At 50.7% G+C, this 14625-nt stretch overlaps 1 protein-coding gene across 4 annotated transcripts in view; it reads right to left on the minus strand.

The window, feature by feature from the left end:
• Positions 1 to 14380, minus strand: part of mapkbp1 (mitogen-activated protein kinase binding protein 1) — a 22388-nt gene extending 8008 nt beyond the window's left edge. For 3 of the 4 annotated variants that reach the window (XM_030357297.1, XM_030357298.1, XM_030357296.1), the window contains exons 1-19: positions 13800 to 14380; positions 11292 to 11383; positions 10534 to 10596; positions 10372 to 10429; positions 9642 to 9812; positions 8921 to 9058; positions 8264 to 8446; positions 8012 to 8029; positions 7031 to 7191; positions 6355 to 6544; positions 5757 to 5924; positions 5112 to 5308; positions 4256 to 4347; positions 3682 to 3807; positions 3075 to 3145; positions 2579 to 2700; positions 2337 to 2412; positions 1450 to 1561; positions 694 to 757 (exon numbers count right to left, since the gene is read on the minus strand). In XM_030357297.1, coding sequence (XP_030213157.1) covers positions 694 to 757; positions 1450 to 1561; positions 2337 to 2412; positions 2579 to 2700; positions 3075 to 3145; positions 3682 to 3807; positions 4256 to 4347; positions 5112 to 5308; positions 5757 to 5924; positions 6355 to 6544; positions 7031 to 7191; positions 8012 to 8029; positions 8264 to 8446; positions 8921 to 9058; positions 9642 to 9812; positions 10372 to 10429; positions 10534 to 10596; positions 11292 to 11383; positions 13800 to 13910 — 2213 coding nt within the window. In that variant the 5' untranslated portion in view covers positions 13911 to 14380. The remainder of the gene's footprint in view (positions 1 to 693; positions 758 to 1449; positions 1562 to 2336; positions 2413 to 2578; positions 2701 to 3074; positions 3146 to 3681; positions 3808 to 4255; positions 4348 to 5111; positions 5309 to 5756; positions 5925 to 6354; positions 6545 to 7030; positions 7192 to 8011; positions 8030 to 8263; positions 8447 to 8920; positions 9059 to 9641; positions 9813 to 10371; positions 10430 to 10533; positions 10597 to 11291; positions 11384 to 13799) is intronic. The other variant, XM_030357299.1, reaches the window with a different exon arrangement.
• Positions 14381 to 14625: the final 245 nt, after the last annotated feature.

Raw genomic sequence — 14625 nt, forward strand, 5'->3', positions numbered from 1 at the left:
AACAAATGCTGTGTAAGTATGACTTCCTAATTACTGTAGCAATGTCATAATGATGTCAGCGGTACTGTAGCGATGTTGGTATGACGTCCTCATCAGTGGTGTTGCAATGTTAATATGATGTCATCATTACTGTAGTGATGTGAGTGTGATGTCATCATAACTGTAGTGATGTGAGTGTGATGTCATCAGTACTGTAGTGATGTGAGTGTGATGTCATCAGTACTGTAGTGATGTGAGTGTGATGTCATCAGTACTGTAGTGATGTGAGTGTGATGTCATCAGTACTGTAGTGATGTCATCAGTACTGTAGTGATGTGAGTGTGATGTCATCAGTACTGTAGCGATGTGAGTGTGATGTCATCGGTACTGTAGCGATGTGAGTGTGATGTCATCGGTACTGTAGTGATGTGGGTGTGATGTCATCGGTACTGTAGCGATGTGGGTGTGATGTCATCGGTACTGTAGCGATGCGAGTGTGATGTCATCGGTACTGTAGTGATGCGAGTGTGATGTCATCGGTACTGTAGTGATGTGAGTGTGATGTCATCGGTACTGTAGTGATGTGGGTGTGATGTCATCGGTACTGTAGTGATGTGGGTGTGATGTCATCGGTACTGTAGTGATGTGGGTGTGATGTCATCGGTACTGTAGTGATGTGGGTGTGATGTCATTGGTACTGCAGCAGCTCATTACCTATCTCCAGAGACGGTGATGAGATGTTTACAGTCATTAGTGAACTTCATCCCTGTTACGATCTCTGTTAGACAGACAGGCAGCCAGGCAGGGCGACAGGCAGCCAAACAGGGCGACAGGCAGGCAGGCAGGCAGGCAGACACATAGGGAGACAAGACAGACAGACATAGTGAACCATGATTGGAGGGTTTCAATAATCTGGAAGGTTTTATTATAGAGAATGTTCTAGCAGTAAGAAGTTCTTATATCAGAGGTTCTGGCAGAAGAAGTTCTTGTATAAGAGGTTCTAGCAGTACAAGGTTCCACAAGATTCTAACAGTATTGAGGTTCCACAAGATTCTAACAGTATTGAGGTTCCACCAGGTTCTAACAGTATTGAGGTTCCACCAGGTTCTAACAGTATTGAGGTTTCACCAGGTTATTATGGGGGTTCCACCAGGTTCTGACAGAGGTTCCCCCAGGTTCTGAAAGTATGGGGGTTCCCCCAGGTTCTGACAGTATGGGGGTTCCCCCAGGTTTTAACAGTATTGAGGTTCCCCCAGGTTCTGACAGTATGGGGGTTCCCCCAGGTTCTGACAGTATGGGGGTTTCCCCAGGTTCTGACAGTATGGGGGTTCCACCAGGTTCTGACAGTATGGGGGCTCCCCCAGGTTCTGACAGTATGGGGGTCCACCAGGTTCTCACAGTATGGGGGTTCTGACAGTATGGGGGTCTACCAGGTTCTGACAGTACGGGGGTCCTAGCAGCAGAACCCACCTGAGTGGCCGTACATGGTGGCCACACATTCTCCTGAGTAGAAGTTGAAGATGCTGATGTTCTTATCGGAACAGCTGGTGGCGATGTACAGCCCCGAGGGATCAGTCTGCACCTGCAGGGGGACGACAGTAGAGTAGGTTTGAGTAGAGTAGGTTAGAGTATAGTACAGTAGAGTATGTTAGAGTATAGTACAGTAGAGTATGTTAGCGTATAGTACAGTAGAGTATGTGAGAGTATAGTAGAGTATGTTAGAGTATAGTACAGTAGAGTATGTTAGCGTATAGTACAATAGAGTATGTTAGAGTATAGTAGGTTAGAGTATAGTACAGTAGAGTATGTTAGAGTATAGTACAGTAGAGTATGTTGGCGTATAGTACAGTAGAGTATGTTAGAGTATAGTACAGTAGAGTATGTTAGCGTATAGTACAGTCGATTATGTGAGAGTATAGTACAGTAGAGTATGTTAGAGTATAGAACAGTAGAGTATGTCAGAGTAGAGTAGGTTAGAGTATAGTAGAGTAGAGTATGTTAGAGTAGAGTAGGTTAGAGTATGTTAGAGTAGAGTATGTTAGAGTATAGTACAGTAGAGTATGTCAGAGTAGAGTAGGTTAGAGTATAGTACAGTAGAGTATGTTAGGGTAGAGTATGTTAGAGTATAGTACAGTAGAGTAGGTTAGAGAGTTCTATAGAATATAGTACAGTAGAGTATGTTAGAGTAGAATAGGTTAGAGTATAGTAGAGTAGAGTATGTTAGGGTAGAGTTCTATAGAGCACAGAAGAAGAGTATAGTATATCTATAGATATAGATATATATTATAGTACAGTAATGTAGAGTATAGTAGAGTATAATAGAGTCTAGTAGAGCATGTCAGAGTGGAGTTTCAGACCTTGATGAGCGTTCCATCTTCTCCTTGAGAACCTTTATACATCTTCTTCTGTTTACCATTGCTGATGTTAAATATCCTGGAGGAGGAGAGGAATACAAAATCTATTAATCTTCATTCTGTGGGCGTGTGTGTGTGTGTGTGTGTGTGTGTGTGTGTGTGTGTGTGTGTGTGTGTGTGTGTGTGTGTGTGTGTGTGTGTGTGTGTGTGTGTGTGTGTGTGTGTGTGTGTGTGTGTGTGTGTACCTGATGCTGCGGTCTTGACAGCCAATAGCGGCATACTTCCTGGTTGAGTCGATGTCCATGTCATAGAGGGTGGTCTTCCGGACCACATGGTGAGTCCTGGAGAACTCCATGCCCTCCTCTGTCTAGACACACACACACACACACACACACACACACACACACACACACACACACACACACACACACACACACACACACACACACACACACACACACACACACACACACACACAGGTCAGACAGCCTCTAGCATCATGTTGTATATGAGGTTAGCCTCTAGCATCCTGTTGTATATGAGGTAAGTCTCATTCTCTAGCATCCTGTTGTATATGAGGTTAGCCTCTAGCCTCTAGCATCATGTTGTGTATGAGGTTAGCCTCTAGCATCCTGTTGTATATGAGGTTAGCCTCTAGCCTCTAGCATCATGTTGTGTATGAGGTTAGCCTCTAGCATCATGTTGTATACTAGCTTAGCCTCTAGCCTCCACGGTGTTCACCTTGTGCGCGGTGCGGAAGTAGATGCTCTTATCAGCTCCACAGCTCACCATCCTCACCTTCCCCTCATTGGCTGGTGGACAGAGGAGATCACATGACCGTTCATTCACTCAGCGCTCTACATGATAGATTTAACTTTATTACCATTGCACAAGTAAGGACAACCAGTACAGCGAAATGTGGTATACATCTAACCAGTAGTGCAATCATTAAAAAGTGTTTTTCCTTATAGCATCTATTTAGATCTGTTGGACTAGTCAGAGTGTTGGTTAGTTAGTTACTCTACAGGTAACCAACCATCGTATGGAGGTCCTGTTGTAAACATCTAGTCTGATGTGGTAGAACAGTCAGAGTGTTGGCTAGTTAGTCTACTCCAGGTAACCAGGTAACCAGGTGACCAGGTGACCAGGTAACCAGGTGACCAGGTAACCAGGTGACCAGGTGACCAGGTGACCAGGTAACCAGGTGACCAGGTGACTAGGTGACCAGGTGACCATGTAACCAGGTGACCAGGTGACCAGGTGACCAGGTAACCAGGTGACCAGGTGACCAGGTGACCAGGGGACCAGGTGACCAGGTGACCAGGTCACCGCCCAGCCGCCTGCTCACCAGCGAAGCGCACGGCGGTGATGGAGGACGAGTGCTCGTCCAGCGTCTGCAGGAGGCTGTAGTCCCGCGCCGCGTCCAACACGTGGATCAGACGGTCTCTACTGGCCGTCGCCAGCAGCCTCAGACCTGGAGAGACCGGGAGAGACAGGGAGAGAGACCGGGAGAGACAGGGGGAGACAGGGGGAGAGACAGGGAGAGAGACCGGGAGAGAGACATGGAGAGACAGGGAGAGAGAGCGGGGAGGGAGACCGAGAGAGAGACATGGAGAGACAGGGAGAGAGACCGGGGGAGACAGGGAGAGAGACCGGGGGAGAGACCGGTGAACAAGACCGGGGAGGGAGACAGGGAGAGAGACCGGGAGAGAAAGACAGGAAGAGAGACAGGGGGAGAGACCGAGAGAGAGAGAGCGGGAGAGAGACCAAGAGAGAGATGAAGAACAAGTCTCTCACTTCATTTACACAAACAAGCTTGAGTGTGAGTGAGTAAGTGAGTGAGTGAGTGAGTGAGTGAGTAGTGAGTGAGTAGTGAGTGAGTGAGTGAGTAAGTAGTGAGTGAGTGAGTGATGAGGTCTCACCTGTGTCCGGTTGAGAGTACTCCAGACAAAGGATCTCAGAGTCATGAGCCTGAACGTTCAGAATCTCCTCCATGTTCTCAGTGTCATGTATCCTACACCCACACCCACACCCACACCCACACACACACACACACACACACACACACACACACGCACAAACAGAGTATGTTTCTGGCTCTACCGACTAAGCTACACAGGGATTATGTGTAGGGAATCAAACCCCCAACAGTGCAGTGTTAACGATCCGATCCCGTTAACGATCCCGTTACATCCTTGCGGGACCCTCCTTGCCTCCACCACAAGGCCCTGACGTGCGCTTCCCAAAAATGTTAACCGTCCGTCGAGGCGACGCAGCAGCGAGGGCTGTGATTGGTCCGCTCACTAAAACCCGACACAGAACCAAGACAGGTTCACGACTGCGTCGAAGCGTCTGCGTGGTCCTCGCACTGAGTCAACGTGGGACCATCATCAGCCCTTTAGTGCCTTGCTCTCTTACTCTGGCTCCGCCCGCCTAAGAACTTCCGCTCAATTTTAATTTCCCTTCAGTACTACGTCTGGGTCTGCGGTATGTTAGTGGGCTTTCTCCGTCCAAATTGTCTGCGTCCAATCAGCGACCAGAGGGAGTGGCTGAGAACAATGATGTTAAAGTCAGCTCTCGTTGACGGACATCTTCACACACGGTGTGTTTGGTTTGTTTACAGCCTGGGCGCAACGTGATTCCCGGCCAAACGTTAGCGATTGGTTATGGCAGATCCAGAGTGGCACTGGGCAGATCCAATAGTTTTAAACAGACACCCGCATTCAAGTGAGTTACCACAGTACGAGGGTCTGGTAGGACCAGGCTATGGCTCTGTACCTGAGGATGCCCATGCGGTCCCCTGAGGCCAGGTGCAGGCCGTCAGGGCTGATGCACAGGGTACGGAGGCCTGTCCTGGTCTCAGAGGTCTGAGGCTCCGCCCCTGACCCCGCCTTCTCCTGGTTCCCCTGGGCAACGCCCTCAGTGTCCGTCAGTCCGGCCAAGGAGGGGTCGGTGTAGATGACCGACACCAGGTCCTGGATATGAATAGAGTTATTATGAATAAACCTGACCAATCATGCTACACCTCGTTAAACCTGACCAATCACGCTTCGCCTTGTTAAACCTGACCAATCACGCTTCACCTCGTTCAACCTGACCAATCACGCTTCACCTCGTTATACCTGACCAATCACGCTTCACCTCGTTATACCTGACCAATCACGCTTCGCCTCGTTAAACCTGACCAATCACGCTTCGCCTCGTTAAACCTGACCAATCACGCTTCGCCTTGTTTGAATCAGGGAACTCGACAATCCGTATTAAGGTGTTTAAGTGTGAACTAGTATGTATTAAGAGATATAAGTACATTTTAAGGTGTATTGTCTGAACTAAGTGTGTACTAGTATGTATCATGTGAGTGTTAGTATAGATTAAGGTGTATTGTCTGAACTACGTGTGTCCTAGTGTGTATTAGTTTAGTACCTGACTCAGTATATTCTTGGGGGTGTTGAGACCGTCTGTGTTCCACAGCCGGATGGTGTTGTCCCCGGAGCAGGTGAGGAAGGAGCCAGGAGCCAGAGGGAGGTGACCTCCTCCTCCTCCTCCTCCTCCTCCTCCTCCTCCTCCTCCTCCCCCCCCCTCCGGACACACCTGAAACACGCAGGGAGTAGGTGTCAGATTGACATTCAGGACATTTACCAGACGCTTTTATCCAAACAATCTACAATAAGTACATCTGTCGGAAGAAAGAGAAACAACCATATATCTGTCGGTACAGTAAGGATGTTCATAGAACCAAGTGCCAACACTAACCATCACTAGGTTAACCCATTCCCCGTATTCAATACGGGGAACCCATTCCCCGTATTCACAGAGATAGCTAGGATAAGATGCTACATAACTAAGTTCTATAACTAAATACGACAATAAGTGACAGGACATACAACATACAATAAGTGCGTACATTAAATGCCAGGACATACAACACACATTAAGTGTACATTAAGTGCCAGGACGTAGATACAACATGAGATGATAAATGAGATATTAAATCAGAAGGTCAGTGTGACGGGGGGCTGACCTCCAGACCCCAGACGCAGGCCGAGTGGTAGAGGGCAGAGTACAGCTTCCCGGGGCGCTGTGGATCCCGGACGTCCCACACGTAGACGCTGTGGTCGCTGTACACACACGACAACCAGCGGCTGGTCGGGTCGTAGCTCACACACACCGCATCAGGGTACCGCACCGAGGGCTGGGGGGCAAAGAGCTGGCTGCAGGAGGAGAGAGGAGGGGAGGGGGGAGGAGGGGGGAGAGGAGAGGAGAGGAGAGGAGAGGAGAGGAGAGGAGAGGAGAGAAAAGGAGAGTTGAGGAGAGGAGAGGAGAGGAGAAAGGAGGAGAGAGGAGAGAGCGGAGAGAGGAGAGGAGAGAAGAGGAGAGTTGAGGAGAGGAGAGAGGGGAGAGGAGAGGAGAGGAGAAAGGAGGAGAGAGGAGAGAGAGGAAAGAGGAGAGGAGAGGGGAGAGGAGAGAGGAGGAGAGAGGGAGGGAGAGAGAGAGAGAGAGAGAGGAGAGGAGATGAGAGGGGAAGGGAGAGGAGAGGAGAGAGGATAAAGGAGGAGAGGGGGCAGGAGATTAGAGGAGAGGAGGGGATAGGAGGGGGAATCAGAGCAGAATATCACAGAATGGGATTTACCATGGGTTTGGAAGCAAGTGTTTAACTCAGGAGGTTGAGCTAAACCGTCCTCAACGACAGAGCCTACCTAGCGTGCCGCAGGCTGCTGATGTCACAGCCCAGGGGATGTGGGCGGGGCATGGTGAACAGGAAGTGGAGGGTGACCGGACTGAAGGCCCGGACGGTCCCGTCAGCACAGCCACAGAACAGCAGCTCCTCCGTCACACACACACACGTAGCCTGACACGTCTGCACACACACACACACACACACACACACACACACACACACACACACACACACACACACACACACACACACACACACACTCAGTGTAAGAGACACACAGAGCAGCCATTGTTTGCTCCCTTTCTGCGAAAGAGTAGGACTGTCTGTCGGTCTGTCTTCCTGCCTGTATTATCGACTGTATAATAGTCTGTGTGTCTGTCAGTCTGTCTGTCTTACTATATGTCTGTCTGTATAACTGTCCATCTATCCATCTGCATTCATTACTGTCTGTCTGTCTGCATTCCCGTCTGTCTGTCTGTATTACTGTCTGTCTGTCTGTCTGTCTGTCTGTCTGTCTGTCTGTCTGTCTGTCTGCCTGTCTGCCTGCCTGTCTGTCTGTCTGTCTGTCTGTCTGTCTGCTGTCTGTATTACTGTCTGCCTGCCTGTCTGTCTGTCTGTCTGTCTGTCTGTCTGCTGTCTGTATTACTGCCTGCCTGTCTGTCTGTCTGTCTGTCTGTCTGCCTGTCTGTCTGCCTGTCTGTCTGCCTGTCTGTCTGCCTGTCTGCCTGTCAGAGGGTGGATGGTGCTGTAGATGAAGTGATGCCAAGGTGACGTTAGGGGGGGATGGGCCCCGCCCCCACCCAGCCAATAGGTCGAGGCATGAGGCTTGAGTGACAGGTGGGTAGAGTGAAACCATCCAATGGGGTGAGAAGGAGCAAACTATCATGCAAATGGTGACGATGATCCGGATGTTTTATTTTGAAAAGACTTGATGATGATCAGGAGCTTTTATTTTGAAAGAATTGATGATGATCTTGATGTTTTATTTTGAAAGACTTACTGTAACTGAGTCCACTCTCTGGACAGGAAGAAGACAAGGGGAGGATATATAAATATTATATACATAAAACGGTTAGTATATAATATGGATACGGTTTGGTTATTAAACAAATGAGAGAACTCTAATCCAGAGATATTTATATATCAATATATAGATATATAGATATAGAGAGAGAAATAATAACATATATATTATTTAGCCAGAACCAATCGGCAGGCCAGGATTCTCCAGCCAATCAGGTAGCAGACTCACCCGTAGCTCCACCCACTTGTCGAGGAGCCTGCGCTCGTTGAACTCGCAGAGCAGGCCGGAGGAGGTGATGCAGTAGGTGGAGGCCGCCTGCTTGCCCCGCCCACACGCTACGTCACTGAAGAAGTTGTTGCGGAGCTCCCCCAGCAGGCCGGAGCGGCCAGAGAGAGGCACCGTGGAGCTCACCTGGGAACCAGAGGAACCACACCCTCCGTTAGCCTCTGGTAGCCTCCGTTAGCCTCTGGTACCCTCCGTTGGCCTCCGTTAGCCTCCGTTAGCCTCTGGTAGCCTCCGGTAGCCTCCGTTAGCCTCCGGTAGCCTCCGTTAGCCTCTGGTAGCCTCCGTTAGCCTCCGTTAGCCTCTGGTAGCCTCCGTTAGCCTCTGGTAGCCTCCGCTAGCCTCCGGTAGCCTCCGTTAGCCTCTGGTAGCCTCCGTTAGCCTCTGGTAGCCTCCGCTAGCCTCTGGTAGCCTCCGTTAGCCTCTGGTAGCCTCCGCTAGCCTCTGGTAGCCTCCGTTAGCCTCTGGTAGCCTCCGTTAGCCTCCGTTAGCCTCTGGTAGCGCCGAAGCTTATTATAAGTTAGCTCTCGTGCTAATGATTTGTAAGCCCTGATGGTAATGTTTGTCAGCCAGGTGAGACAGGTCCGTGGGTGAGACAGGTACCTTGGAGGTCTTGGTGTGGTCCAGGTACCAGAACTTGACGTGTCGGTTGCCGGCGGTTACGAAGTAGGAGCTGTCGTCGGAGAAGGAGACAGCCGTCACCCGACTGGACACCTTGTTGGAGGAGACCACCACGTTCTTCTGCTCACACACACACACACACACACACACACACACACACACACACACACACACACACACACACAGAGAGACATACACACACACACACACACACACACAAACACGGTGAGAAACACACACACACACACACACGCACGCACACGCACACACACACACACACACACACACACACACACACACACACACACACACACACGGTTATGGTCTAAACTCAAACATGTGACATTACAGTTCCTGGAAAAAAATCCACAGACAGGCTGACAGACGGAGAGAGAGAGACATGTTGTAAGGCAGACAGACAGACAGACAGACAGGCTGACAGACAGGCAGACAGACAGACAGGCAGACAGACAGACAGGCTGACAGGCTGACAGATAGACAGGCAGGCTCAGAGAGACAGACCTTCAAGCTCCACAGACAGGCTGACAGACGGAGAGAGAGAGACATGTTGTAAGGCAGACAGACAGACAGACAGACAGACAGTTTGACAGACAGGCAGACAGACAGACAGACAGGCAGACAGACAGACAGGCTGACAGGCTGACAGGCTGACAGACAGACAGGCAGGCTCAGAGAGACAGACCTTCCAGCTCCACACGTTGATGATCATGTCGTGGTGGTAGCCCACGCTGACGATGTACTTGCTGTTGGGGGAGAAGGCCACGCAGGAGACGCCGTACTTATGCTCCTGCAGCGCCACCACCTGGACACACTCAGACACGTCCCACACACGCACCGCTGGCATGTGGCCACTCTGAGGAGAGGAGGGGGGGGGGGGGGGGGGGGAGAGAGAGGGGGGGGAGAGGGGGAGGAGAGGAGGGGAGAGGAGGGGAGAGGAGAGGAGAGGAGAGAGGAGGGGAGAAGAGGAGAGGAGAGGAGAGGAGAGGAGAGGAGAGGAGAGGAGAGAGGAGGGGAGAAGAGGAGAGGAGAGGAGAGAGGAGGGGAGGAGGGGAGGGGAGAGGGGGGGGGAGAGGGGGGGGGAGGAGAGGAGAGGAGGGGGGGAGGGGAGGGGAGAGGAGAAGAGAGAGGAGGGGAGAGGAGAGAGGAGGGGAGGAGGGGGGAGAGGAGAGGAGGGTAGAGGAGAGGAGAGGAGAGGAGAGGAGAGGGGAGCGGAGGGGAGGAGATGAGAAGAGGACAGGAGGGCAGAGGGGAGGAGAGGAGAGGAGGGGAGGGATATAATCAGATGAGTATGAAACAGTTATACAACCTGTGTGTGTGTGTGTGTGTGTGTGTGTGTGTGTGTGTGTGTGTGTGTGTGTGTGTGTGTGTGTGTGTGTGTGTGTGTGTGTGTGTGTGTGTGTGTGTGCGCGTACCTCTCCTGTGACGATGTATTTTCCATCAGGAGAGAAGGCCAGGGTGGTAATGGTCTTCCTGTGAGGAGAGAGAGACAGCGGATTGGCTGCTGTGCTGGATAGCAGCCATGTGATTGGCTGGTTAGGGGGTGAGCATGGATGTGATTGGCTGTCGGGTCGTACCTGGAATGGTTGAAGATATGATGCTGCTTGTTCTTCTTTGGATTCAGCAGAACCACCACACACCTGAACACACACACACACACACACACACACACACACACACACACACACACACACACACACACACACACACATACACACACACACACACACACACACATTATTGAATCAAGTATTGTATGGTATATAATGGTCAGTGTATATAAAGGGAGAGGGGAGGGGGGAGAAGAGGGGAGGAGGGGGGAGGAGAGGTCTGCGGTCCCCCCTCAAAGGAACATACATGTAGTGTGACGCCCCCCCCCCCCCCCCCCCCCTCCCCCCTCTCCCTTCAGATAGAGGGGGGAGGGGGGGGAGAGAAACCAGCGGAAGGATCGAGGGGAGAGAAAGAGAGAGGGTTCCATTGACCCAGATTGCTGCAGTGCAGTAAGTTACCCAGAATGCACCTCTCCCATCCACTTCTAGTGAAAGTTCTAACCAGTTACCCAGAATGCATCTCTCCCATCCTGTGTAGACTGTGTGTGTTTGTTCTTATCTTATCTATCTTATACCTTATCTTATATGTGTTTATATATCTTTATATGTGTGTATATGTGTGTTTATGTGTGAGTGAGTAAGTCAGTGAATGATTGCGTGCGTGTGGGCGTGCGTGCGTGTATGCGTGCGTGCATGTGTGTGCGTCTTGTGTGTGCGTGCGTGCGTCTCGTGCGTGCATGCGTGTTTCTCATGCATGCGTGCGTGCGTGCGTGCGTGCGTCTCACCCAGCAGGGTAAGCCACCAGTCCGCTCCGCGGGTCGCAGGCCAGCGCTCGGTTCCCTGGTGCTGTGATGCCCAGAACCTTCTCCAGAACCACCTGACAAGCACACACACATTATATTACTGGGTCATACTGGTTATACTGGTTCTATGAACGTCATTACTGTACCGACCATATTGTTGTTTCTCTTTCTTCTGACAGATGTTGTTATTGTAATGAGTGCGATTTGATAAAAGCGTCTGATAAATGCCCTGAATGTAAAGGAATACACCTGTCAATCAGACAGAGGAGCTGTGGTAGAGAGAGGAGTGAGAGGAGGAGTGAGAGGAGTGAGAGGAGGAGGAGTGAGAGGAGGAGTGAGAGGAGGAGGAGTGAGAGGAGCTGTAGAGAGAGGAGGAGTGAGAGGAGGAGTGAGAGGAGGAGGAGTGAGAGGAGGAGGAATGAGAGGAGCTTTAGAGAGAGGAGGAGTGAGAGGAGGAGTGAGAAGAGGAGGAATGAGAGGAGGAGGAGTGAGAGGAGCTGTAGAGAGGAGGAGGCCCAAGAGGAGGAGTGAGAGGACTGAGAGGAGCTGTAGAGAGGAGGAGGAGTGAGAGGAGGAGTGAGAGGAGCTGTAGAGAGGAGGGGGCCCAAGAGGAGGAGTGAGAGGAGTGAGAGGAGCTGTAGAGAGGAGGAGTGAGAGGAGGAGTGGTTGCTGAGCTGACTTTGAGATGCTTCCCATGGAACCCAACCACAGCTAATTGGATCAACTTGAATCTAATTGATTGGACTTTAATCAGCAGCCAACTGCAGCATGTAGCACGTCGCCTGGTGACCTGGCGAAGGCGGAGCCTTTCCTAGCAGCTGGTGGCGAGCACAGCGCTCGGCTGGAGGTGTACCGACCGCGCTGCACGTGGGAAGCAACACTGTTTGGAGACGCGTCCGTCCGTGAAGTATCACAGCTTAGAGACCATGTGATTCTTACTGCTGCACAAGCACACACACATACACACGCATACACACACACACACACACACACACACACACACACACACACACACACACACACACCCACAGACACACACACACACACACACACACACACACACACACACACACACACACACACACACACACACACACCCACAGACAGACAGACACTTCATACCGTGTTAAAGGACATTCTTCCTTGAAATCGACAACTTCTCCTTCCTGTTTTCCATTTGTTCCAATGTCAGCTCACTAAGTTCTGCAGCTATACTGTAATAGCATTATACTACACGCTAATAGCTAGCTAGTAGCCGGTTGCGTTAGCCGCCATGGCTAACTGGGATCACTTTGTTGGTTCTCTAAAGTGAAGAGAGGTCTTCAAACACAAACTGTAACCACTCCCATAACAGAGGGTCTGTGTGCATCTCTCTCTCTCTCTCTCTCTCTCTCTCTCTCTCTCTCTCTCTCTCTCTCTCTCTCTCTCTCTCTAACATCTCTCTCTAACATCTCTCTCTCTCTCTCTCTCTCCCCCATCTCTCTCTCACTGTTAAATATTATATAGAGATTATAAGTGAGTAACAGCCCTATAATAACAAACCAGCAGCCCTAGATACTAATAGTGTTTAATATGTGGAGCAACAGTGTTGTGTAAACATTTACAAAGTACATCTTGGTGTCTCTCTCTCTCTCTCTCTCTCTCGCTCTCCCTCTCAAGTCAAAACAATCCCTAGCTCCCTCTGTACAGTATAGTATTGGTGCCCCCCCCCCATTTGCTCCATCAGCAGAACTCTGAGGTCACATGACAGATCACAGGATAGGGCTTATGAGCCTATTGGCTCTGCAGCTGTCAATCACAGCGTGGACCAGTGAGGGACCAGAGGGAGGGGCTTGCTACAGCTAGTGGTCTGGATGGCTGCACACCATTAGGCTTGCTAACCCTTACTGTCTGTCTGCCCATCTGTCTGTTTCTGTGTGTGTGTGTGTGTGTGTGTGTGTGTGTGTGTGTGTGTGTGTGTGTGTGTGTGTGTGTGTGTGTGTCGGTCTCTCTTCATTGGTCAGTTTCTCTCTGTCTACATTCAACATACATGTATATTTACATGTACTGTTTCACACATGGACAGTACAGGTACAAACTAAACAAGTCAAACCAGCCAGACCAGGGTGTGTGTGTGTGTGTGTGTGTGTGTGTGTGTGTGTGTGTGTGTGTGTGTGTGTGTGTGTGTGTGTGTGTGTGTGTATAAACACCACATGGGGGTTTAGGAAGGTTTACTTTAGACACATGACACGATTAACATGAGAGAGTACTGTGTAAATGTTAACACAACTGCACATTGTTGCATATCGTAGCTCTGCATATTAAACCATATTATTATCTAGTGGTGGTTTATTATTATAGGGCTGAGGGAGACAGAGACAGAGAGACAGAGACAGAGAGAGAGAGAGAGAGAGAGAGATGCTGACGGCGAGGATCTTCTTGGTTCATCCCTGGGGTCCCCTAGTACTGTTGCCCCGCTATCCAACCTCCAGACCCCAGTGTGTGTCCCACCTTGCTCCCGAGGTTCTCCTTGTGTTGCGCCTTGCTCCTCCTCAGTTTGATGGACGGAGATCGGAGGAGGCTCCGGATCCGACTCTTAATTGTGGCTCCGTCTGCGGCCATCCTGAGATAGATCCGCACCAACTAGACTGGACAGACTGAAGACCTCCGTCGCCGAGCTCACAGACCCCCCAACATGTTCTGTACGTGTCGCCGTCCGCGTCGTCCGTAGGTGTCCAGGTTTTTTTTCGTCCTGGTGGTAGAAGGATACTAAACACACTCCCTGGTTCCCGACGTTGCGGTCAGAGCCGACCGAACCTCGGTCCGATCGCACCGGCACTGAGACCCTGCTTCCCGGCAGCTCTACCGGTGTACGGCAGCACGACGGGGGCGGTTGGTCGCGACTACTGGACCTCCCCCAAACCGGGAATCACACAAACCCAACCTAAGCCACCGCAGCAAAACCGAAGTCCAATTGAAGTCCCATTCAATAGGAATCCATGCCGTTCCGTGTTGGTTGTGAAATAGGCGACACACCATAGCTACATACTGACAGCCATATGTCATGAGAAGACACACTGACCCCAATCCGCTGGAACCCCGCCTGCAGCGGCCCCCAGCGGCCACAGCCCGCCGCTACACCTGAAGGACGCACACTGAAGCATGAAAACAACCAACACCACAACGCAAAAGCACATGTCGGTGTCATTGAATGAGACTTATGCGACGTGTAAACAGTTTCCAGCTCTATTACGATCAGGTCTATATACACCAGCTATCTGAATCAGCTCTCTATACAACCGAACTCGATGTCTAATAGTGCTTTATCTATTTGCTC

This window comes from Gadus morhua, chromosome 5 (genome assembly GCF_902167405.1).
Source record: "Gadus morhua chromosome 5, gadMor3.0, whole genome shotgun sequence".
In the NCBI taxonomy this organism is placed as follows: domain Eukaryota; kingdom Metazoa; phylum Chordata; class Actinopteri; order Gadiformes; family Gadidae; genus Gadus; species Gadus morhua.